The 25,370-nt window shown below is 45.3% G+C and overlaps 2 protein-coding genes across 2 annotated transcripts in view; one reads left to right on the top strand and one right to left on the bottom strand.

Annotated features, from left to right (window-relative positions):
• The first annotated feature begins 9,343 nt into the window (after positions 1–9,343).
• RPLP1 (ribosomal protein lateral stalk subunit P1) lies at positions 9,344–10,535 on the top strand. The gene is made up of 4 exons (XM_082499612.1): positions 9,344–9,511; positions 9,621–9,695; positions 9,810–9,927; positions 10,415–10,535. The coding sequence occupies exons 1-4, from the start codon at positions 9,440–9,442 to the stop codon at positions 10,492–10,494; spliced, it is 345 nt and encodes a 114-aa protein (XP_082355738.1). The 5' UTR covers positions 9,344–9,439; the 3' UTR covers positions 10,495–10,535.
• A 1,301-nt stretch (positions 10,536–11,836) lies between these two features.
• PTK2 (protein tyrosine kinase 2) overlaps positions 11,837–25,370 on the bottom strand; it is a 165,846-nt gene continuing 152,312 nt past the window's right edge. The window contains exons 27-31 of the mRNA XM_082498859.1: positions 20,166–20,205; positions 19,304–19,410; positions 14,600–14,755; positions 14,059–14,139; positions 11,837–13,097 (exon numbers count right to left, since the gene is read on the bottom strand). Coding sequence (XP_082354985.1) covers positions 12,885–13,097; positions 14,059–14,139; positions 14,600–14,755; positions 19,304–19,410; positions 20,166–20,205 — 597 coding nt within the window. The 3' untranslated portion in view covers positions 11,837–12,884. The remainder of the gene's footprint in view (positions 13,098–14,058; positions 14,140–14,599; positions 14,756–19,303; positions 19,411–20,165; positions 20,206–25,370) is intronic.

A 25,370-nucleotide genomic window follows, 5' to 3' on the forward strand; every position in this document is an offset into this window, starting at 1 on the left:
ACTGCTCGTATGGTTCGTCAAATCAATTAACATGCTCCTTCATCAGTTCATCTTCGAAGTGATATAGAAGCATCTCCCTGTTCCAAAGTTACATCAACTATATTTACTCTTCCCTTTGGGTCATACTTGTAGATATTCAAGGGTTGCTATTAACAGCTCAGCTTTCACTTCAAGTCTACTGTTCCTGAAACCATTGTCACCACTAGAGTTTCCACTGGAGTGATTTTGGATTTGTCAGCATTCCAAGCTCCTCAAGTTGCTGGAAAGTAGAGGTTTACCAGTAACTATGAACAAATAAAGGACAAAATCATGGGTCAACTTTAGTTCTAGAGTAAAGCCAATTAGCTCTAGCAAAATTACAAAGATAAACTTTGAAGATAGACTTGCCAAGGGAGCTGGCAAAGGGGTTGCTCTTTTCCCCTTTCTGAGGAGTTGGGTAACATTTTTGCACAACCACCAATAATTTCTGGTTTATACTATATAACCTTGCTAGAGGTTGAAAATGAGGGGGGGGGGGGGGGGGAATCCCCAAAACTAAGAGCCAGAAGAGAATTATCTGTGGCAAATTTAGCCTTTCTGCTATATTAGTACTAAATACTGAGGTGACATCTAAGTTTGGGGTTTTTTTAATACTATATTTAAATCAATCTCTTCCATCTGATTAGAAAGGTAACTCCCTCTAGCATTACACATACTGCTGTGCCTGTTAGACCTTCTGCATGTAAGTAAAAGAGAGCATAAAAAAACTCGGACATGTTTTTAGAAAAGTCCAGTTGACTAATTTGGTCACCCTGACAAGCAGCACTGAAGCTGACCTCCATCAGATCATGTTTGTAGACAAGTGGAATGAGCCAAATACAGACTTCCAGAAAAACGACCATCTCTGTCCTATAGATGGACAAAAAACCAAATTGACTATTGGACACATAAACACAGGTAATTCTGTCTCACCTTTCTACATCATTCTGCTTGTGAAATCCTGGCCTGAAAGCAACAGGCAGTGAAGCTGACATGCTGAAGGGATGTACCCACATGGAACTTCATCAGATACCTCATGCAATTGCAAAAGAATATGGTGCTTTGCTAGCAGTTTGAAAATAGCAAGCTATCAGGCAACAGAAGATAGGTGAAATATAAGGGGAGGTTTCACAAAACAGTGAATGCATATCCCACACTTCTCGGGCTCCACAGGATACTTTTGCAATTGATTTCAGAAATTCCCTGGAAAATTGAGAGCCTGAAAACAGCAATTAATACCTGGAACATCCTAGAGTGCAACATACTCCTATTGATTTAAAGCTCATTTTTGTGGATTTAGCACTTCATAAGCAAAAGGGCTTATCGCTGTGTATACATGACTGCAGACTTGCACAATCAGTTAAATAATAAAGTAGTTAAATAGTTTTATTTAAGCTCTGTTTTCTCATGTAGAAGTCCTGCTGTTCCTGCAGCCTATTTTCATACTACTGCAGACTTTCAGCAGCATTTCTGTGTTACTGAGGAAAGGAGGGTTACAGCTCTCTTCTACCTTTGTTCTTGAAGTAACAGGATGCACACTCATTTTGGGCCTTGTCACTTGTTTTATTTCTAATGCTTTTTGTCACTCACAATTGATGTTTTGGAGCACAGTGAAACCTAATTATATCTTACCATGCAATTTCACCCAAAAAAGACCTCAGTTTTTTAAAAGGTTTCATTTGAAATAGTGTTTCAAAAGCTCTATAAAAGCATTCTTTCATGCATGTTCTTTATATGTTATATTAACGATTATATAGTAGTATAAGAAGAACTGCTTAAATACTTAAAATCAGGTTTCTTTAAAGAAAAAATTGAGTGACTGTTGGACATAATACCTATCATAACTGCTGGATTTCAAGCTGACATTTCCCAGAACTGATAACTCTCAAAGAAGGAACTATTCGTTTTGGAAAAACTGAGCTTTTTCTAATAATTTTGGAAGCAAAGATGGTATTTTGGAACAGCTTTTAAAAATCATTTATATTAGCGGGAGCAATCTGGGGAAAACATTTTATATACAAATAGACTAGTGACAAACTTTTCTTGTGATGAGAAAACATACATTGATCTCACTAGGTAACAACCCTTCTCTTTTGAAACTAAATTAATTTTAAAACCCTACAGTTTATAAATGTTTTTTAGTCATTGATAACAATGACACAGTGGGAAAAAAATTTACTTGAAACGGAAAGATCTAAATTTTATTCTTGACTCTGTGGGGATTTAAGCTTACGTTTTGCAGCTCTGAACTGGCCTAACTTTTAAGATATTATCCTGGAGTGTGTGCATTAGACTTCTCACATATTCCATGTTCTCCTTTGCATGAGAATAAAAAATGAGTGAGATCAGAAAAAAAATGACTCTATGATCTGATGTGTTCACACGGTTACAAAGACTTTGAGGGTTCTGGTCCCCTCCCCAGGGACTGTTTATTATTTTACAATTACTGATTTAATCACAATTAATCCATGACAGAGGGACCAAAACCTGATTTTTTTCTCTCCACAGCCACATGACTGTCCTAATTACTAAGCTACAAAGCTACACTTGATTTCTTTTGCCAAATGAATTGCAATACTTACTTTTGAAAAAAAAAAAAACAAACCAAACAACAACAACCCAAAGTATTTATTATTATTAGATTATTAACTTCCATTCACTCAAGAAAGACTTTAACTTTTCTAAGTGATCAGGGCCAACAATACAACAAGTAAACACTATGAAAACGATGCAGCACCACCTATTGGGGATATGTTAGGTATTATTACAGTTTTAAGTAGTAAAAGAGTTTTGTTCTTTGTTGTAATAACCTAGTTATCAGGAAAACAAAACCAAAAACCCAGCCAGGGAGAAATGTAGTTTCCAAAAAGAAGATAAGGGAAGCAAATACTGTACCTGAGACTGTTCATGAACAAACTTAGACAAAACAGCTTAATGGTCTACAGCTGTTTTGTCAAATTCCAAAAAAAAAACCCCAGCAGACTCAGTATGGCACAGTAGGTGCAACTGCAAAAAAACAGTGGAAAACATTTGTAGGAAGGGATGACTTTTCTGGTTAACAGCACGTAACTCAAACAAATCAGGGCAAGCTGATTATCTACCAACACCTTCTCTTTGGAGTCATAAAGACTTTAACCAGTTGCCTTCGGGTAAAGGTGTTGGCATGAATCGTGGAATCATTTAGGTTGGAAAAGACCCTTAAGATCATCAAGTCCAACCGTCCAACCGTTAACCTATCACTACCAAGTCCACAACTAAATGATGTCCCTAAGTGCCACCTCTACACATCTTTTAAATACCTCCATGGATGGTGACTCAACCACTTCCCTGGGCAACCTGTTCCAATGCCTGACAACCCTTTCATTGAAGAAATTTTTCCTAAGATCCAATCTAAACCTCCCCTGGTGCAACTTGAGGCCATTTCCTCTTGTCCTATGGCCTGTTACTTGGGAGAAGACACCAACCCCCCCCCCCCCAACCTCCTTTCAGGTAGTTGCAGAGATCGATAAGGTCTCCCCTCCACATCTTTCTTTTTCTCCAGACTAAACAACCCCAGTTCCCTCAGCTGCTCCTCACAGGACTTGTAGTCCAGACCCTTCACCAGCTTCGTTGCTCTTCTCTGGACACACTCCAGCACCTCCATGTCTTTCTTGTAGTGAGGGGCCCAAAAGCGAACACAGATTCAAGGTGAGGTCTCACCAGTACCAAGTACAGGGGCAGAATCACTGCCCTAGTCCTGCTGTCCACACTACTGACACCAACAAGAATGTTTTTGGCCTTCTTTGCTACCTGGGCACACTGCTGGCTCATACTCAGCCGGCTGTCGACCAACACCCCCAGGTCCTTCTCTGCTGGGCAGCTTTCCAGCCACTCTGCCCCAAGCCTGTAGCGCTGCATGGGGTTGTTGTAACCCAAGTGCAGGATCTGGTACTTGGCCTTGTTGAACCTCACACCATTGACCTTGGCCCATTGATCCAGCCTGTCCAGATCCCTCTGGACAGTCTTTCTACCCTGTTGATGATGATCAACAACCTGAAGTTCATTAGTGTGGTTAATTGCTAAAACCAGGAGATATAGGCTTGTATAGGCGAATTAGGATCCTCCCAGGGCCAGTGAACAATTTAGATCTTTTCAACAAGTTAAACAAGAAAAAATTAATGAACTACGAGAGAAAGAAAGGGAACTGTACAGAGAGGAAGGTGAACTGTATCTACTGTAACTACCTAATATGGCTTATCTACTTTTAAGTCCTCTCACTGTCATACAGTGATTGCTTTTAGGAGACTATGGTGTCTGTACAGACGTAAGTGATTCTGGGCAAGACAAAGCCCATATCGAGGCTAAGGGAATCTCGCCTTTTTTTTCTCTTTTCTGTCAAGCAGTCACATCTTTTCTCCTTTTGGGGCATGCAAATGACTTCCCTACCTGCTGGTCTTATCTCGGGCTAAGTTTTTAACTCACGTGTTGTTTCATGTTTTGAAATGTTGTCTTCAGGTCACTTTGCCATTTTGCCTACCCTACTTGTTCTTGCTTCCTTAGTATCGAGTCACAATATGATGCAGTTCTCTAGAACCACAAAACAATCACTATGCAGACTTCAGTGCTATTTTTTTTTTGAACCCAAACATATGCATACTGATACAGCATAACTTACACAGCAATTCTGTACCCAATGTCTGGTTAAAGTACTATTGTCCTGCTATTGACAGTCCATAGGCCATATACTAACTCCAGAAGGCCCCAGTCCTGGTTTGTCAGCCCTGTTACCAACTTGTGTGAGAGCTTACTCTGTGAACTGGAACTCAATACCAGGTGTGTCACGCTGTGGTGTTTAAGTGTGGGATAACAGTGAGGGCCCTGAAACTTTGGGTGCAGGCAGAATGCAAAGTCCCTCATACTCATGGTCAGTTATTGGCCATTGAAAAAGTGCAGCCTTGAGAGCTCGGAAAAGACTGTTTTAAGAAAGGCAGAACCACCTCAGTTCATCCACACTTTGCTGATGTTTACCCTTCATGGCTGGTAAGTAATGCGGAAGCATATCTAGTCAAATCTCTGCTGCTGCTCCTTACCATCCTCGAAGTGTAAAATATCCACCTCAGGGATGCTTCACACCCAATTTACTTGTTTTGTTTATCACAAAGACACTCCTGTGCTATTCTATAACAGCTTGCTAACAACACAATTTTATTATCATCCTAAAACAGAACATTGGCTTTCTGGACCAAGTCCCAGTAACTCATCACCCTGGAAGTAACTCACTACCCTAGAACTGTAGAATACACAGAAGCATGTACGCTTTAGGGTTTTTTTAAGCCCCCATCTATTTGCTATCGATTCATCTAGAATGAAGACTGTTCTGCTCCAAAAGGATAGCGATGTGTTAAACAAACTGTACAAAATATAGACAATTACAGGATCAGAGGTGAAAAGCACATAACGCTGCAAATTTCTAGACCTTACCCCTTGGTCTGCCTCAGAATTGAACTTTATTAACCAGGAGTCCTGACTGGGTAGCTGGGCTTCAGAGCTCTTTGGGAAGCAGCAAAACTGGGGATTTTTAGCTTTCTTATTACATAGTGATTTGTTTTCATCATAACTTTATTCTGAGCCCCTACAGAGCAGCCTTATCAGTGTCACTCAATAGATGCAGCAAGACAGCCATGAAGCAAGGATGTAGGCAAATCTCATTTAATTAACATCTTTACCAACCAAAGCCTAACCTTATGTGAACGTCACATTTAAATTTTAGGTCTTCGTATTTTTTTTAACAATGCATCAGCATTTTCAATAATTTTTAGATTAAAGACTGTTATATCAGAACTGTTATCAGTGTTCTTCCTCCCTCTGTTAGGGTCCAAGCAAATTTCCATTCCTACTTTCCTACAGAATAGGAAAAGCTGGGCCATTCACCTTTCCTTGTATAGGAAAAATAGCAATAGGAATGCTTTCATATATTCAATTTCAGTACAACAGCGCTAAACATGCTGATCATTGCCACAAGAATCCCTGGAATAGAGAGAACCTGCAAGTTCAGTGAAGCTAGATTTCCTCCCCTGTCTAAAGAGAGCAATGATATATAGAATTTTAGTCTTGAGAAAAGAAGATTGGGGGGGGATCTTATTAATGCTTACAAATCCTTAAAGGGAGGGTGCCAGGGGGATGGGAACAGTCTTTTTTCAGTGGTGCCCAGTGATAGGACAAGAGGTGATGGGCACAAACTTAGGAAACATAGGAACATAGGAAGTTCCATCTTAACATGAGGAGGAACTTCTTTACTTTGAGGGTGGCAGAGTGCTGGCACAGCCTGCCCAGAGAGGTTGTGGAGTCTCCCACTCTGGAGACATTCAAAACCCGCCTGGACGCTGTCCTGTGCAACTTGCAGTAGGTGACCCTGCTCTGGCAGGGTGGTTGGACTAGATGATCTCCAGAGGTCCCTTCCAACCCTGACCATTCTGTGATTCTGTGATCGCCACTATTTAAATCCCACAAAATCAGTTACTTTCTGTTTAATGCAGGATGCTTTCAGTGGAGCAGATGTTTCAGATCCAGAATCTAACATTGTTGGGTTTCTTAGCAGGCGGTACCTTTAGACAGAAAGTAAAAGCTATCTGAGCAGCTCCTTATGTGGGCTGGTCTAATCTTCAGTTCCTTCCTTGCATATATAAATGCCATCTGGTGAGATCCACTTAGGAGGGAACCTTTCTTATTTAACAGCTTGGGTCTTCTGCAGGTTTTTTAGCCTATTGACAAGCTGTGCATTTCCAGAGGTGCTGTAGCAGGAGTTACTCTGAGATCCTGATGCCCTTGAACAAACTCCAGTTTCTCCTTCCTGATGTTTAGAACGTAGTTATATACTATATGTGAACTTCCTTCATAAGCAAATTATGGCTGGTCTCTACTAAGCCTATAATTTTGTTGTTTGTCTGCACACTTCTGTTGCTAATTTCCCAGACCACCTTCATTGGCAAGTTCATTTTTCATTTGATTGAAAGTTGTTAGTTTTCAGTCAGATCGTCTCATGGTGGTGGTTTTGGCAGTGTTAGGTTGAAGGTTGGACTTGATGATTTCAAAGGTCCCTTCCAAACTAGAGGATTCTATGAATCTATGGACCTCTAGGCACAGCTCTGAGTGCTTTCACATGGGAGGCCATGGCAACGCTGGAGTGAGGGACAGACAAGGCAGGTTCATTCAAGTCATTTGTGAAATCCCATCTTTAAGCACTTAACAATGACAGAGGTCCCGGGATATTACATCCTAATGGAAGGATGCATTTATTTGCTACTGTCAGTTAGGTACTAAAAATGTAGACATTTGCCCTGTGCATTGTATAGGAAGTTTAAGTAAATGCTTAAATTCAGAGCTGTCGACCCCACTAATAGGGTTAAAGTACCCACAAGCTAAGTGCTGCAACTCTCTGCATTTATCACCTCCAGCAGTAAGTAGTGTCAAATCTTCATTTAGTGAGACTTTGAGTTGTTTCTGATTGTGAGGAAGGTAAAGATAGAAGAGGTCAAGTCCCTCTTGCCTACCTTAGTTTTAACTCACGATGGTCTAATCAATCCTCAGATTTTTATGAAGGAGCATTACAATAGTAATTGTAAGGCTGTTGGATACACTTTGCTGGTAATGGAAAATTGTCATCTTAGGATTCTAAGGTTTCAGGCTTTTTGCAAATCCTTGAATAATTTTGCTCAAGCTTATTTTTGAAAGCTTGACTTATTTATCATAGAATCATAGAACGGTTTGTGTTGGAAAGGACCTTTAAAGGTCATCTAGTCAAACCCCCTGCAATAAGCAGGGACATCTTTCACCAGATCAGGTTGCTCAAAGCCCCATCCAGCCTGACCTTGAATGTTTCCAGGGATGAGGCATCTACCACCTCTGTAGGCAACCTGGGCCAGTGCTTCACCACCCTCAGCATAAACAATTTCTTCCTTATATCTAGTGTAAATCTCCCCTCTTTAAGTTTAAAACCATTACCCCTTGTCCTATCACTACAGTGGTTTAGGTTGGAAGGGACCTTTAAAGATCATCTAGTTCCAACCCCTGCCATGGGCAGGGACACCTCCCACCAGACCAGGTTGCTCAAAGCCCTGTCCAACCTGGCCTTGAACACCTCCAGGGATGGGGCAGCCACAGCTTCTCTGGGCAACCTGCGCCAGGGGCTCACCGCCCTCACAAGGAAAAATTTCGTACCAATATCTCATCTAAATCTCCTCTCTTCCAGTGTGAAGCCATTCCCCCTCCTCCTATCACTCTATGCCCTTGTAAAAAGTCCCTCTCCAGACTTCTTGTAAGCTCCTTCAGATTCTGGAAGGGGCTATAAGGTCTCCCCGGAGCCTTCTTATCTCCAGGCTGAACAACCCCAACTCTCCCAGCCTGTCACATAAACTGTGCCCTGTGCGACTCACGTGATGCCCATCAAATGCGCATCTCTCAAGAACATATAACAATCAGAGAACATTTATTTTCCATAATCTGATGATTCTTTCAGAGTGAAGTGCTGGAATTCGCTAAGGCCGGTCAGGGGACAGAGTTCTGCAGGAGCCGGGACGTGGAGTTTTCACAAATGGCTCGTTCTGTTTTTTTTTTTTTTTTTTTTTTTTTTTTTCTTTTAACATATGTACATTACAAAAAACAGTGCATTTAACAGTGATGACACCCTACATAACAGCACTGATTGAACCCAGAACACGGCATATACTGATTTTTTTTTTTTTTTTGGAGAACGTTAACACCAACTGCCAGTTCCGTACGCCGCGGCGGGTGGCGGCGGTTTGCGCGGGGACGCTCCGACACGCAGCACCGGCAGCTTCAACCTCCCGGTCAATCCGTACGTCAACCGCGGCGGCTCTGACGCGTATTCCGTGTTGTATTTTCTTTTATTTGGTAGTTCACAGTCCCCGCTCCCTCCCGTGTGCGACAACGAGACTATATGTTTTTTTTTTTTTCCTGACAAGAAGGGGGAAAAGAGACCTCTACGAGGAGTTAACGCGTTTAACGCGGCGCGGAGCAGCTGGCAGTGGGCCGGACCGCCCTTCCCGCGGGACAGGGCCCGAAGACGGGGCCGCGGTGCGGCGGGGTGCGAGGCCCAGCGCCCCCCAGAGGCCGTGCGGGGCTGCCCGCGCCGCGCCGCGCCGCCCCACGGCCACCCGCGCCCCGCCGGCGCTCCCGTCATCCCCCGGTACGCTGCGATTGGCGGAGCGCTTCCCTCAGGGACCGCCCCGCCGGTCACGGGTTGGACAGCGGCGCCGCTGACTTTGTTGCGTCTCAGGTGGCCCGGTCTGCGATTGGCTGCGGCCGCCATTATAAAGCTCCCCGGTAGAGGGGCGGCCCTTTTCCTCCCTGGCGGCCCAAGGTGCTGTGTCCTTCAGCTGAAGCTAAGGCCGTCCCACCCCGGCGACTGGCACCGCGCCCCACCATGGCCTCCGTCTCCGAGCTCGCCTGCATCTACTCCGCCCTCATCCTGCACGACGACGAGGTCACCGTCACGGTGAGTGCGGGCCCCGGCCCCGCCGCCACAAGATGGCGGCGAGCCGCGGCATGGCCGGCAGCGGCATGGCGGGGGCCCGGCCGGCTGCTGAGCGCCGCTCTCGTTGCAGGAGGACAAGATCAACGCGCTCATCAAGGCGGCGGGAGTGAACGTGGAGCCGTTCTGGCCGGGCCTCTTCGCTAAGGTGAGGCACAGGGAGCGCGGGGGAGGCCGCGTCCCGGGGCGGGTGCGGAGCGGGGCGGCGGTGCCTGGGGCTGCCCCGCATTAACCCGCCTCTACCGCCGCGTGTTCTCCGCAGGCTCTGGCCAACATCGACATCGGCAGCCTCATCTGCAACGTAGGAGCGGGCGGCGGCGGCGCCCCGGCTGCGGCTGCTCCCGCCGGCGGCGCTGCCCCTACGGGCGGTGCTGCCCCCGGTAAGTGGGGTTCTGCCTCCAGCGCGGGGGCCTTCAGCTGGAGGAAGCACTGGGTTAATAAGCTCCTCGTTGTCAGCTCGAGAGTCAGCTCTGCTCTTCCCCCCGCAATTTCAGTGCGGTTCGTGCTTCGCAGTGTACACACGTGGGTGCTCCAGAGTACCTCCGCCCCTCAGTTTGGGTCGGTGAATAGGATTAGTGTTACCCCAGAACTAAGGCTGGCCGTTCGGTATGCCATCAGGACCTCCCTCTGATGGCTAAAGAGAGAGCACCTGCTTTTTTAAAGCATTTTAAGTTCGATAGGAATTAATTTTGAAGGCACAAAACTGCTTTTTTAGTAGTGATAACACTTGTCTCCCTGGGTGGCAGCTTGGCTTGTCAGCATTGCTTGTGTCTTGCTCACAGCTGTCAGTCTGTGTGGTCTTTTGTGGCATGTGACTCTTTTGAGATGATGAAGTGGAAAAATCCTGATCCCTTTCTCCTTTTCTAGCTGAGGAGAAGAAAGAAGAGGAAAAGAAAGAAGAATCAGAGGAATCTGATGATGACATGGGCTTTGGTCTTTTTGACTAATTAGTTTTGTACCTGCCTGTAATAAAGAACATTCAAACGTACTCTTGTCTCGTACGTTGACGCGTGCAAAGGGGAGAGGATGAAGGATGGCCGGGTTACCTGCAGGTGCCAGTACTGCTGTTGTCGCACGTTAACCTACAGCTTTACAGCTTTCCTTGTTCACTCTTCATACTTGACATAGGTAAAGCACAGTGGCAGTTAAGGTTCCCAGTTGCATTTGCAGCATGAGGACAAAGGTGGTTATGTCATGACAGTGAACATGGGATGTGATTGCAGTTGGCAAAAGTGCTACCACTTGGTTGGTCCTGCAGCCAGGAGCTGCTGGGGCCATGGCAGGTCTGGTTCCTGCTTTAGCAACAGGCTGTTTCCATCTCTTTCCTGTGCCAGGTGATTTAACCTGTCCAGGGGCAGCTAAAGGCTGTGGCACAGCAGGGACTATGTGTGTTCCACAGTGGAGGACAGTTATTGAAAGGAAGACTGGGGAAAAAGGCTGAATGCTCAGCCGAAGGCCCTTGTTAGAGGCTGAAGCTGTGGTCCTGCTAATTCACAAGTAGGTATAATTTAAAAGCAGATGGAGCCTTGCAGTGCTGGGCACCGAGCTGAGGTTGCCTAAGGGGTCTAAGTTTTTTGCCTTTCCAGAAAAAAAGTTAAGGAACATATCTGAAAACTGCTTGAAGGGTGCGTGTGGAAGATGGTGTAACTTTACATATGAAAGGAGTAACTTAAAAGTATGTATTTCTAAAATAACTTTTGAACAGGACTTTCCCAGAAAAACTGAACAAGGCAAGGGCTCTTTTTAATGTGTATTCTAAATCATAAAATGAAAATTAAGCATTAGCAAAATATTCCAAGTGTGTGAAAACTCTGAAGCTGTGTAGGAGGGTGGTTCCACATCTGTAGACCCACAGTGGATGCACTCTGCACTGCCCCATTTTCCCACGAAACTGGAGCTCATTTGTATTTTAGGAGATGCAGGCGCCCATGGCAGAATTCAGTCCATGCAACTCCCTGCTTTGGAGAAGCCCTCCCCTGGGAAAATCGATTTGAAAAGCCTGAAGGAGTGTGTAAGGAGTGACCCCAAGTAATTATAAGTCACTTTTACACAGATAACACTGACTTGTTCCCGTTCTCCATAGTTGGAGGAAAAATTGCTTTCTGAAAGACTACTTAAATCTTGGATTCCCTCCTTGGCTGCTTACTGTGCTCCTTGAGTCCTGCATAAGTGAATTCCTAAAAGCCTGTGGATTAGGGTGGGGAAAAAATTCCAAGGAGAGAAAACTTGCAGTGGTTTCTTCTGCAGTGCACACAACACACGCATGAAATCATACAGCCAGAATTTCACTGGTAACACCTTTTTAATAGGTCAAAGTAACTGTACAGTTCATTATATTCTTCCTGAGAATAATTTATATCCCTCAACAGCAAAAAGGGAGCGTGGTTTTTATTTTAACAGAACAGATGGCATAACTGGAAAACCAAGGAAAATCTAATTACACTGCTCTACTGTAACTCCTCCCAGGCAAGATAGACAAAAGGATGGGTTAGTTAACTACAGTGGGTTTAAAATATTCAACATGGCTTTAATCTGTCTTTATAAATTATATAAAAATGGGGGACATGAATGGTTACAGAACTCCTCTAAATGCAGCTCTGAATTGCTCTGGTACAAAGCAGCATTTTTGCTTCCAAGGAAAACAACATTGCTACAAAAGAACTGGCACGTTATTCTGGTGAAAAAGACGAGAGAGTTTTCAGTCGTGTTCTACAGCTAGTTCCAAACAAATGCTTCACACATTCACATAAAAGTAAAAGGCAGGAAGATGAAGAGGGCTTTAGTTTGTCTTGAAATGACTGAAGTCTTGAAAATATAGCTTTTTATTCTTTCTCTGTAAATTGTGATTAGCATATTGCGACGTAAGTGTTCTAATAAAAAAATTCCAGTCTGGATAGTTCATATACTGTGGGCAAGAATTCTCAGCCCTGAGGTTTCCCCGAATTCTTCACTTCACAATATCTTTCTCCGATCTGCTGCTCGGACGGTTTTGGCTCTGAGACCGTAACCCTGTGGCAGCTCCAGGCTAAGCGTGTCCCATGCGATGGTACAAAACCGAAGTGCGCTCCATAGCCGTGATTTCCCGAGGACTTCTGCACAAACTTCATCTTGTGATAATGCCACTTTTCGAATCCCAGACCAGCTTGGCTTTATGATAAAAACTCGGTTAAACTTTTGTAATGAGAGAGAGAACCAACAGCTGTCAGTCAGGTCTGCTGAAGCAAGAGGCGCTGGAAAGCCAGGACTACACTGGGTTAATCCTCACTGCTGGTGGAAGGTGAAATAACATCCTTTCGCAAGCAGAATTCTTAGACTGATGAAACTCTTCCCTCAGCACTTAGTGCGGTCTGGACTGACTGATCATTTTCAGTCTGGCTTGATCGATAACATCCAGCAAGTTTTTGGCATCCACGGCCAGAGCGTGAGCGGCCGTCAGCATTTGCTTTTTGTACTCCTGCTGTAGGCTGGTCATGACGTACTGCTGCGCCAGTTTCATCTTGTTAATGAGCTCGGCCAAGTCTGAGTTCAGCAGCTTCTGGGCCATCTCGATCTGGAACAAGAAGATTCAGTCAACTTCGCTAAGTCATTAAAAGCATCACACGTGACAGCGGTACTACAGAGCAGTGGCACTATCTACTCTCCCTCAACAGCCCCTGCTGGAGGTTTCCAACAGCCCCTGCTGGAGGTTTCCGATCAAAGGTGGGGCTGTTTCCATGGGCATCGCGTGGAGCAGACGGAATTTTAGCATCGGCTGCTCTAGGCTGCGTGGAGATCGAGAGCGGCCCTGTCAGCTACTCAGCCCCCCGCTGTTAAATGGCACTGGGACCCAAATCATATCTTGGAGGTTTCCAGGTCCATATAATTATCTATTTTTTTTTTAATGACTATTATTAAAGTAGCTCTGAAGCATAAAAGTAGCTGTGGAAAATAAAACAGGTCAAGAAGTGAGATACAGGAGACAGAACCACATTGCTAACGTCAGGACGATTCTCTCAGATGGCACTTAAAGAAGCATTCTCTGGGTTCCTCATTATCGCACTCACTCAAGGCTTTACAGGAAAAGTTTAACCCCCCGACTCATGAACTTCACTGAAAGATCTGTCACTTCTCATCCAGAACTAGGTTATTATGAGATATCTCATCAAAACCTTCCAGCTGCACCAAGTTATGCTCAATTACTTGTTTAATGACTTTGTGCGCAAGCTGTAGTTTAATGAAAGATTCACCTGGCACTAAGAAGTTCTGTGCAAGTGCTGCTAACAGTTTTTATGTCAACTTTGTGAGTGCGTGTGTTGTACGCTCTTCAACTGCATCCAGTTTGAGTGTCTTCACTTAAGTCATGAGAAGCCTACGTCCACACAGCAATTGGATTCTAATAAAATTAATTTAATGAAGAATTATAACCTGAGAGTTTGTAACAGTGAGTCAAAAACCTGCCCAGATAGCTGTCCTGGCCGGGGCTAACTTGAAATGTCACAGACTGAGCATCAGGTGAGGGGAGCTCCACGTACCTCTCTGTGGGTGCTGGTCGGGAGCACGGGGAGGCTCTCATCTACTGTGGCCAGTAAGGTTCTTAATGCCAAACCAACCTCCTAAGAAAAAAAAAAAAAAAAGAGTTTAAAAACTTGGAATGAATGAGATTTGTAGTCAGAGTGCAGGAAGCAACCAATAAATTGAATCCCTCACGTGGGCAAGAAGGGAGTCAGAACGTGGCTGAGGGACTCTCAAAACCCCACTTGCAATTCCATGCTTCACCGTCAAAATAAAATGCCACGTTCATTAAAAAAAGTTCTTTTTAAAGAATGAAATGCAGAGAAGGCAGCGCATGACTCGCTGCCCCTGGACAAGCAGAGGCAAGCCGGGCAATAAAAGCACCGTTCCCCACGGTACTGCTAACAGCATCCAACGCTCCAGTGCTCTGACCACAAGTTACCCCCCTGCAAACACAAAAAGCTTTTCTACTTCCAACTTTGCAGAAAGTTTCTCCTGAGTCAGTTGAAGACCTCATTCAGGAGAGAACTAAACCACTGATTTTAGGAATTGCCTCCGTACCTTTACCATGGGCACATACTCCTCCGGCGGAGCTGGCTGTATTTTACTGGACATCTCTATGACCGCTTTCACCAGCCCGGTCACGTTCTCGTAGACTTTGTCGTTGGAGCGGTCCAGGTTGGCGGTAGGAGGAGGGCTGATTTCCTGCGGCTGAATCTGGAAGCGGAGAGGGGTTGTTTAACCTCCTGTCCCCAGCAGATGGGGCTCAGCAACTTCCCAACCTCCGCAGACCGCCAGGAAGGTCTCATATTGGCACCAGCCCCCTGCCCGGTCCCCTGGGTCCCCTGTCCTGGCTGAGCACGCTCGCTCCCGGATCTGAAGGAACCTTCCTTTAGTTCCCCTGACTGAACCTGACCTGTGAAATGACACCAGGGAATTTTTACCAGGATTTCCCTGAAGAGCTGCCGGTATAACTTCCACAACAGAGAAGAAAATAATTTGAGGAACGAGGAGTACGGAGTACTCGATATGTCTTAAGTGGTTCACTACTGATGGACAAGTGCCACTGCTGTGGCAACAGGTATCAGGTCCCTCATTCCAGAAAGTTGTTTTGTGCTCCAAAACAACATCAGAGCACACAGTTAACATACTATACTGCTATAGTAAAGAGAAAATATTGCAGTATATTTAATTGTTTTGTTAGTGAAAATTCACAGCAGATTAACAAAAATGGTGTCACCAGTACAGGTGGGAAACACTGAATGTTTTCATAGAGTTTGTTTCCAACACCTCAGAAAAAAAAAAAAAAAAAGTTTTTTTCTGGAGTTAAATCCAACACAGACTAAAATAATCCTGGGTGAGAAAAGAAGCAAACTTTGCGAACTTCCTCGGTAAGGTCCTCAGTATCTCTGCTCCCGAACTGTGAAACTACAAGCACCCCAGTTCCCCACAGCTCTCCACTGCTATGGGACGCCCAAGTGACCGCGCAGTGGGAGCAGGTTAAAAAATTGCTTATTTCCTCCCAGTCACGCAGCGGCCGCCCACCCTGTCCATCTGAGATGGCTCCCGGCATTTCAGCCCACCGCACTGGGTTACCGCTGGGTCCTACAACTGGTCCTGGCTACAGAGGTGTTTCACTGGAGGCACCAGAGATTCCACCCCGAAGACACTACACAATACTCGCACGAAACTTTGTCTAAGGAGGGAGCGCAGCATTTTGTTGCATTTCACACAGTGGGTACTGACAACTATTAGAGAGATTCAATCTAGTGTATCGATCAGAAAACACCTTCGGAAAGAGAACATCGTAACTGCCTCAATCACCAGGGAAAGGCTGTGATTCTAACTGGTTTCAGCAATCAAGAAGTTAAAAACAGTCATCTGGCAAAGTCACATGCAAAGACATTCTGGAACAGGGCACGTACACACACGCTCACGCACTGCTTACCCTCCATGGCTATGGTTGAGCAGAATGTGGGGGAAGGTTAAAGAAATTTACCAAAAGAAGGGAAAAAAGAAAAACAATATTAATAAAACTCAGCAGGAAAAAAACAAAAAAAACCAAACCAAACCAAACCAAACCCAAAACATGTATAGCAATAAGAGACCAGTTAAAAAGCCTGCAGCAAAAACGCGTCCTCGACAGTATCGGCAGTCATTCATGTTAGCTCTTGGTCCGTTTGTTACGGAAGCACCGTGTGCTGAGGGCCTGCTGTGCACCCGCGTGGAAGTGGAAGTGTGTGCCATGCACCCATGCTGACGGTTTACTGAACACATGGGGAAGAGGTCATGCAAAGCTTGACAGGAGCAGGCCAGTCGGGCGAGCAGCGAAGTGGTAAATGGAGTAGAGGGCCTCTGCAACGGTGGGGAACAACGTCCTGCGCAACCCCGCTCCCTTTATACAAGAAAATGTCGTATTCATCTTTCGAAACTCTTTTTTTGGTTTTTTTTTTTTTTTTTCCTTTAGAAAAGTCACGACAGGAGATACACGGCCACCTAACCGCGCAGCTCCCGTTCGCGATGGCTCATCACAGTTGGGGTTAAGAACTACCACGAACCCGTTCTAGATGGATTATAGCCAACTCGCTGAATTCCTACAGCCGGGCCCTAACATTTCTAGAGTACGGACATCTGCGTTTCTTAACAATTTCGTTTGTTTGTTTGTTTACACCCAACATCAACACTATTGCTCTGCAGACTACGAAGTTGGAGTTTCTGTGTGTGGACTGGCTGAATTTGCCTCGGCAAGTAACAGAAAACCGTTTATTTCCTGGTGCGTGCCCTAAAGGCTCCGGAGGGGAAGCGGTTCAAATCCTCTTAATTTGTGTTCTGCAGAAAAGGGAAACTGAAATGGGAGTCTGAAATGGCTGTGCAGAAAAGGCAGTCTGGAATGAACCCCAGAAACATCTTCAGTTTAGGAGGGCAGACATTAGCAAAGCTATACGCTATCAAGTAGAACGCAGAGTATTGCGTTCAGTTTTGGGCCCCTCAGTCCAAGAAGGACATTGAGGTGTTGGAGAGTGTCCAGAGAAGGGCTACAAAGCTGGTGAGGGGTCTGGAGGACAAATCTTATGAGGAACGACTGAGGGAAGTGGGGGTGTTCAGCCTGGAGAAGAGGAGGCTGAGGGGAGACCGTATCGCTCTCTACAACCACCTGAAAGGAGGCTGTAGCGAGGTGGGGGCTGACCTCTTCTCCCTGGTGACAAGCGATAGGACGAGAGGAAATGGGTTCAAGTTATGTCAGATGAGGTTTAAATCAGATATTAGGAAAATTTTTTGTAATAAAAGGGTTATTAAACATTGGAACAGGCTGCCCAGGGAGGGGGTGGATTCGCCATCCCTGGAGGTGTTTAAAAAAAGGGTCGATGTGGTACTTGGGGACATTGTTCAGAAGTGGTTTTGTCAGGGCAGGTTAATGGTTGGACTTGATGATCTTAAAGGTCCCTTCCAACCTCAGCGATTCTATGATTCTATCAAAAAATAATGGACTGTTTTCCTGAAGGGGCATAAACCAACCCAATTTCAAAAAACTCTTGACAGAAAAAACACCACCAGCCCTTTTCTGCCAAAGAAGCTATTTAGTACACAAATCTTGTTCACTTGTTATTACCGATGACTTTGGCTGCTCAGGTTTGTTTGTTGTCACACGGACGTATTTCAGAAAACATTTTTCATGTTCCAGTATCAGCATTTAGAAAGGAAATTTTAGAGAAGCCAAGTTTAGCAACACATCTGTTACTGCTTTTTGACATTTTCTGAGGCTTGGCAGCTTGCAAAGCACTGGCATCGGTGTATAATAGATAATCCTGCTCAAATTCGCCACTGCTGTCTATTTACGGTGATTCTTAAATATTCTGATAATCTCAGAACAAGAGAGCAAGAATGAGACGGGCGGGCAGTGGCTCGATCAATTTGTGGCTGAACATTTTGCTCCGATGGCAAGTTTTGAATTTCAGGGTCAGACGACCTGGATTTTTTCTGTATTTTTTTAAACCATCTAAAATAAGTGTCGCTTATGACAATAGCCGTGGCTGCCCCACCACGGATTCCTGTTCTTTCCGGCAGGCTTGGCAGGGCTTACGTTAGCCAGAGGTTCTCCTTCCACGAGGAGCCGTACTATCGGCAACGAGCTGTGGTATTACAGCAGGGATCGCCCCACTGTATTCGCCTCTGCTCCAACGCGGAGCCCATCTTTCTCCTCTCGGGAAAGCGCTGGAGCACAAATACATCGCGTCACCTCCCCGGGTGCTACTGATGGCATCAGCTGACAGAATGGGAGCAGCAGCAGGAGCGATCCCGCTTTAGCGCTCTGGGCAGTAACGCTGCCGTCAGACCAACAGCCTTTGTGGGGGCGTATCCGTCGAGCTGCAAAGGCTGCGAGATAATAAACCGGCGCCGTGTATAGACCAGCTGCGTTTCTGCTAGAGCGTTACTGAGGGAGAATTCCCAGCCACTATTCTCTCCTGGAAACGGCCAGCATCAGGAACAGCTCCACCGGTGTCCCTCGGGAGGCCCTGAGGTCACTCTGAGGTTTCTCTTTCCTGAAGATTAGAGAGGTAACGGAGTCCCCGGGGCAGGGAACACCGCCTGGGGGCACGATTTGCAAAGTGACTGACATACTAAGGAGCAGTTCCATCCACACCAACTGCCAACAGGGGACAGGACGCTGTGTTTCACAGCGCCCTGCAGCATCCCTCTGCTGGGAAACTGGGAAGTTTCATTTTTGGCTTTATTATCCATTTACTGGAGATGAAACAACACATTAGAAAGTATCTCAATCACAGGTCAGACAGCGCATTTCCCCTCTTCCCTTTTTCCCCAGAGCTAGCGGGGCTTTGGGAGCTTTTTGGGAGCACCACAGTTCAGACATGTCTCACTTCTCTGTGACCGAGGACAGGAGACTTTGGTGCTACTGGAGTAACTGGGAACCCTGGGTGGGCTCCTTCCTGCTTAACGAAGCTGCCGAGCAGGGAGGCTGAGTCCCTACGGGAGATCTCGTATGCTCTTCTAACTAGAAATAAGCTCACCTGGGAAAGGTTCTAGGTGAGGAACGTGCTGAATCACAGCAATGGAGGATATGAGCCCATCAGTTAACTCCCCACTTCCCTGGAGAGCTGCCAGTGCGTGTTTGCCCCATGACAACATTTACTTGGGAAGTTTAGTCACTTCAGCTTTCCACGGTCTCTACACTTCAGGAACAGCAAACTATCTCGGAGTAATGTTTAATTTTCTGAAGCGTATTTCACGTGACACGGAGCAACGTACCTTCACGCCTTCGTTGTAGCTGTCCACAGGGCTGTTGAGGCTTGCGAGGCTGCCCAAATGGCTGGGGGCTCCAGGGCGGGGAGGTTTCTTTGGCGGAGCTGCGTGATCTGGTTAACGAAACAATTTGCATTTTAGAGGACCAACGTATCAGATGTACCTGCCTAATTTTGGTCTGTCAACACTACAAAGGCTGCACGTGCTTTGCTGTACTAGTAGAGGAGATGCACATCTTTATGTGTCTTACGGTAAATCCATTGTTTGCAGGAGCTCCGTTTTAATCTGTATTTCTACTGAAGAAATGCAGACAGAAAAGTTTGTGGAATTTACCAGGTTTTCCTGCGATGATGAGAAGGCGGCTGTTTTAGTAAGCTACTTCGAAAATCCATTTGTGGGGCAACTGCTGCTCATCTCAGTGCACCTACCCCAGACCTGAGAGGTACTCGCCCTTCGTACCGCAGCTGAGCGCCACACACGCTGCCTTACGTCTGGGAAAATCGTATTTCTTCATGGCATAAACCCTGGGTGTGATTCACTTTGAGATTGAGAAACCTAAATTTAGGTGTCTACTTTCGTTTTACACGTCTGGACTCCGCACCGGGTGAAGTCCTACCCAGCGAGTCAGCTTCCTCCAGACACTTCCCTGCGATGAAACACTTTCTTGGCTTCTTGGCTTCGCTGACTGCATCGCAGGGGACCGCACGGGGAATTTAAACACACAGCGCACTAAAACACCTATGTGCAGTTACCTGGAATTGCATCTACCCCTTGTATGAACATACCGGCATAAATCTTTGTTCACTACTGCTCCTAGAAGACGTGTAATCAAGGATTCAAGATGACAGTATATGAATTTACTGCTTACCTGGTTTACCCACAGGCTGATATATGTGCTGGTTACCAGCCTAGAAAATAAAACATACATTTAGACTGGTTATCACAGCGCTCACAACTTTCATCAGCACAATCGCAAACACGGCGAGTAGTCAGTTCTCAGTACATTTCCCAACAGTTAAAAGCACGTCCCTGTTCACCGTCAGTAGCTAAGCTCCTAACTAATGCAGTAAGAAAATCATTTTCATTGATTATGTATCGCTCACGACAGCCCTGGCCTCTACGTTACAGTTTACCTGTCATTATTAATCAAATGTGGTGGTATATTCACAATTATTTTTAGTCCGTATTCAGAGATCAACCCGTAGGAGTCACGGTGGTGAAGGTTGGTGGTGCACCAATTAGAAGACCAAGGTGTTTCCGCACTGCTGGCTTCCGTAACGGCAGATTTCTAACCTGGTTTACTTTTTGGTTTTGCTGCAAAGCTCTTAGGTCCAGCTCAATTTGCATATTCGTCTGGAAATATTGAATAACAGATTGAAGTGACTTTCCTCGGTAATTATATTTAGAAAAACTTCACGCCAACCTCAGTCACCGAGGGGAGCAGCGAAGCGCTCTAGCGCGGTGCACAGGGGGGTTCCTGAACCGGGGGAACCTCAGGGGAGCCGAGAAACCCACCAGGAGCCCACAGCTCACGCCACAACGGCTGAAGATACCTGGGCAGGGCCAGGAGCAAAGGTGGCCAAGCCCCCATACCTATAAAAGAACCCCCCAGGGAGTGCTACCAGCCAGGAGAACTTCAAACAGGGCGGGCGAACAGGGCATGGGGTGGCAGTTCGAGCAGGAATGGCGCTGTAACTGCCGGCTTGACCGTGGAGCGATGGTATCCACCCGGCAGACCCATCAGGTGGACAGGACACGTGATACGGAGGTTTCCCTGTCCTCTCCCCACCCGGCAGAGCATGGCAACTTAAGGGATAGGGAGAAAGGTGACAAGTTCCTGCTTGGCGCAGCAGGAGCACGTCCTCCGTGACCACCCCACTTTCCCAGGTGCCCTCACATAGTACGTATGAGGCTCTGCAAATGGAACCAAACAATGACGAGGATGATGGTCCACCTGGGTTGGAGGTGTCGCCAAGGTTAAGCCAGCCTGCGCTCTGCATCAAACCCCATCTAAATGACCAAGGGAAGCCAGTAGATGTGGTACTAGTTTTGGATTTTAGCAAAGCTTTTGATATTGTCTCTCACAGTATCCTTCTGGACACAGTGCTCAGCACACAGCTACACAAGTCCATAATACGTTGGGTGAGCAATTGGCTGATGAGTCGGGCTCAAAGGGTTACAGTAAATGGAGTTACATCAGGCTGTGGGTCAGTCACTAGTGGGGTTCCCCAGGGCTCAATTTTAGGGCCGGTGCTCTTTCTGTTTTTATAAATGATCTGGAGACAGGAATTGAATGTACATTAAGTAAGTTTGCCAACGATACTAAACTAGGAGAAGCTGTGGACTCCTTTGAGGGTAGAGAGGTCTTACAGAGAGGATAGACTACAGAGCTCAGCAATCACCAACCATATGAAATTCAACATGAGCAAGTGCCAGATTCTCCACCTGGGATGGGGTAATCCTGGTTATGCCTAAGAATTGGGAGACAAGAGGCTGGAGAGCAGCTCTTTGGAAAGAGATCTGAGGGTTTGGGTTGGTGGCAAGTTGAATATGAGCCAACAGTGTGCCCCGGGCAGCCAGAAGGGCCAACCGTGTCCTGGGGTGCATCAAGCACAGCACAGCTGGCTGGTTGAGGGAGGCGACTGTCCTGCTCTGCACTGCACTGGTGCAGCCCCACCTCAAGTACTGTGTGCAGTGTTGGGCACCTCAATATAAGGAGGACATCAGATTATCAGCGGGTGTCCAGAGGACACCAAGATGGTGAAAGGCCTCGAGGGCAAGACTTGGGGGGAGCAGCTGAGGTCACTTGGCTTGTTCAGCTTGGAGAAGTGAAGGCTTGAGGGATGACCTCACGGCAGTCTACACCTTCCTCAAGGGGTGCAGCGGGGTGGAAGGTGCTGATCTCCTCTCTCTGGTGACCAGTGATAGGACACAAGGGAATGGAATGAAGCTGCATCAGGGCAAGTTCAGATGGGACATTAGGAAAAGGTTCTTCACTGAGAGAGTGGTCGGTCCCTGAAACAGGCTCGCCAGGGAAGTGGTCACAGCCCCAAACCTGTTGTCAGAGTTAACGGAGCACCTGGACAACGCTATTACTCATATTGTTTAGTTCTAGGTAGTCCTGCAAGGAGCAGGGAGTTGGACTCGATAATCCTTATGGGTCCCTTCCAACTTGAGATATTCTAGCATTCTATGAAAGATGAAAATCTGTTTGGTCACAACCAAATTAATACTTTACACAAAACTTGCAGTTGTCAAGTCATAAAAAGCTTTACAATCCCAAGAGAGTCACATTTTATGCAAGCATATCTGTATAAAGGAGTTGCCACTGCAAAGTAAAACACTGGAGGCAGTTAGAATTTAATAGGTCTAGTGCTGAAACTCTCAAGAAGGCATTTATTTATAAAATAAAGACCATTTTCTCCAAAGTCAGAATACTTCTTTGTGTCAGACCTAAGGAAGCTGCTTTTTCAACACTTTGAAACGGTACTTTCAACACTTTCAATGGTACGACAACGCAATATTTGCTTTAATTCACCTTCAGCTCTGGATAATGCTATCATAAATCACCATCTAAGAATGTTAATTCATAAACTTTCTTTTCTGACCTTTCAAGCAACTGTTCTTGAATGTCTCACATTGTCTATTTTCAGAAGCACACTCAGGTAACAGGGACAATAGCAGTACGCTTACTATTGACAACGGCTCCTATGGCTAATGTTGGCCCAGCACTTCATGAGGCCGGCTTTCAGGTGCTCAAAAATTTTTCAAATTTTAACTGTATGAAATGAAAATTCCCACACTAACTCTACTTCAAGCTCATTTCTATCAGTTTGCTATGGAAAACTGTGTCAAGAAAGTAAGGTCGCACAAAAAAGTACTGCACAGGGAGAAATCTCTGAGTTTACTAGATGATATTCTATCAATACTTTAGAGCAGAAACGTGACGGATAGACATAAAGAAGCATATTCAACCTGCCTACTCCAAGTCTGTAACTACCGATTTGAAAAAAAATCAAATTTCACTTTCAGGAACAAGGAGGAGAAATCAAAGGTCCAAAGCTGTCACCACAAACCTCAGAAATCCACTGGCCGATCATCTCACGCTGTCATAAAGTTGCCCTCGCTAGTTAGAAAAAACATCTGCTTTCTGCCAGCACTGTCAGTCACGTCATTAACTTGATTTGTGTTGTTAACCTAACTATTTCAAATCTGATAACCCGGGGTGGGGGAAAGAAAGGGGCGAAGAGAACGAGGAGAGTAAAATTCCGCTAAAACAATTCTTGCATTTTGACTTCCAGAAAACTGCGTATTAAAAGTATGTGTCAAAAGAATGTGCACAAAGTTATACAGCCACGTGCTCACCAGTTAGGAGCTACTAAAAAGGGTGTGATAACTTTTCATTTGTGCCACCACATCCAAGAAGAGGATCATGTATCACTCCTTCTCTCTCCCAGCATCCCTGAACTGCGCAGATGCTGCTGCTGTGAGCAGGAACCAGAGCTGCTCCTGCTCCAACTATCACAATGACGACTCAAATAAAAAGTCACTTTGCGGGGGGGAGACATAAATGACACCTCTGTGAACTGGATTCTGTCCTCACTGCTCTCACAGAAATCTCTGTGTTACACTGGACAATTATTTAATCAGAGTTTTTCTAGAAATGACTACTGCCTATTTCTCATCCTCTCAATGAGAAATTGAGAATGACTCACAGAAAAATTAGACATTTCCCACTGCAAATGAAGTCAGTCAGAGTTATGTTCTGAATGTATTAACAACTAAAAAAATGCAAAACCAAATTCTGGAACTAGAAATGTAGTTATCACGAATTAGGGTCTCCTTTAAAACTCTTTTTGTCAATGATCACTAAGCATTTTCTTCACACTCTTTCAAATGGGGTGTGAAATTGTACTATCTCGTCTGGGAAGACAGGACTTCCCCTACAAGCAGTTTGAGCTCTGGGTGTGTTGTTTTTTTATTCTAATCCCAGGCAGTCCTGCTAAAATCAAGCAGCAGTCAGAGGAACGGGCTGGCTGCAAGGAGCTGTGCTTTAAAGCCATTGCCACCGACAGCCCCCTGAACCAAACCTCTGACATGGCTTCAAAATCTCCAGGTTATCTCAAAGCATCTTCATTAGTAGCGCAAAATGCAGCAATACTGCACTTGCTCTTTATATGAAGATGCAACAAAAGCAAAGACATAACAATAACTAATAGTCTTCTCCGATTTCATGGAAAAAAATCTTTGCAGCTTCCAGACGTGAGTCTCTCTAGAGCCCATGCTGCAGTGTGTCATTAATATACTCATTCACGATTGTACTTTGGCTGCAAATGCAGGAAGAGTCCCAAAATTCTTAGGTCCTGAAGAAATACTGAAGCCAAACTAGTTTATGATCGCATCCCAAATGAACTAGGAAAGCGAATTTAAAATATTAACTTAAGTATTTTAAAGGTGGGGACAAAGAGTAGATGAAACATCAGGTTTCTATCATTAACACTCCCTAGCCGAACCCCTCCTTTCGATCAGTATGATTCAGAGATTCCGATGGCAACTTAAACAATGGGAGAGACTTTTTTAGTTAAACAGACAGGAGTTAAGCCAGTAAGAAAGAATACCACAGCTGCAGCTGTTGTCTGGCAAGAAATGGATGGCTATGGGGTTTATTCCATTCGTTTCATAGCGGATCATCGACCCCAAACAGATTTCTGGGTAATACAACAGTAACATTTACATTCCTTGTAAGAAAACCCTTCAGATATTTAAACAACTGCAAAAGCTATTTTAATCCAGCTTCCTGTTGACACAACTTTCAGAAAACTATTCACATTTTTAAATAAAAGGCCCAATTATACATATACAGCACATGAACACTTCAAAAATTCTTGCAACATTATTTGCGGCAACATTTTAGTTTGTTTCAAGAGCAGCTTCAAGGGGAGAAAAAAAAACCCAACAAACCCCAAATCCCCCAAACTGCTGCATGAACAATTTTGCCAGGGCTGCTGTTCCCACCGAAGCCGAGCCTCTTGGAAAGTTGTACAACCATGTAATAACTGCGGAAACATTTAGC

Source organism: Vanellus vanellus, assembly GCF_965231255.1.
Source record: "Vanellus vanellus genome assembly, chromosome: 2".
In the NCBI taxonomy this organism is placed as follows: Eukaryota; Metazoa; Chordata; class Aves; order Charadriiformes; family Charadriidae; genus Vanellus; species Vanellus vanellus.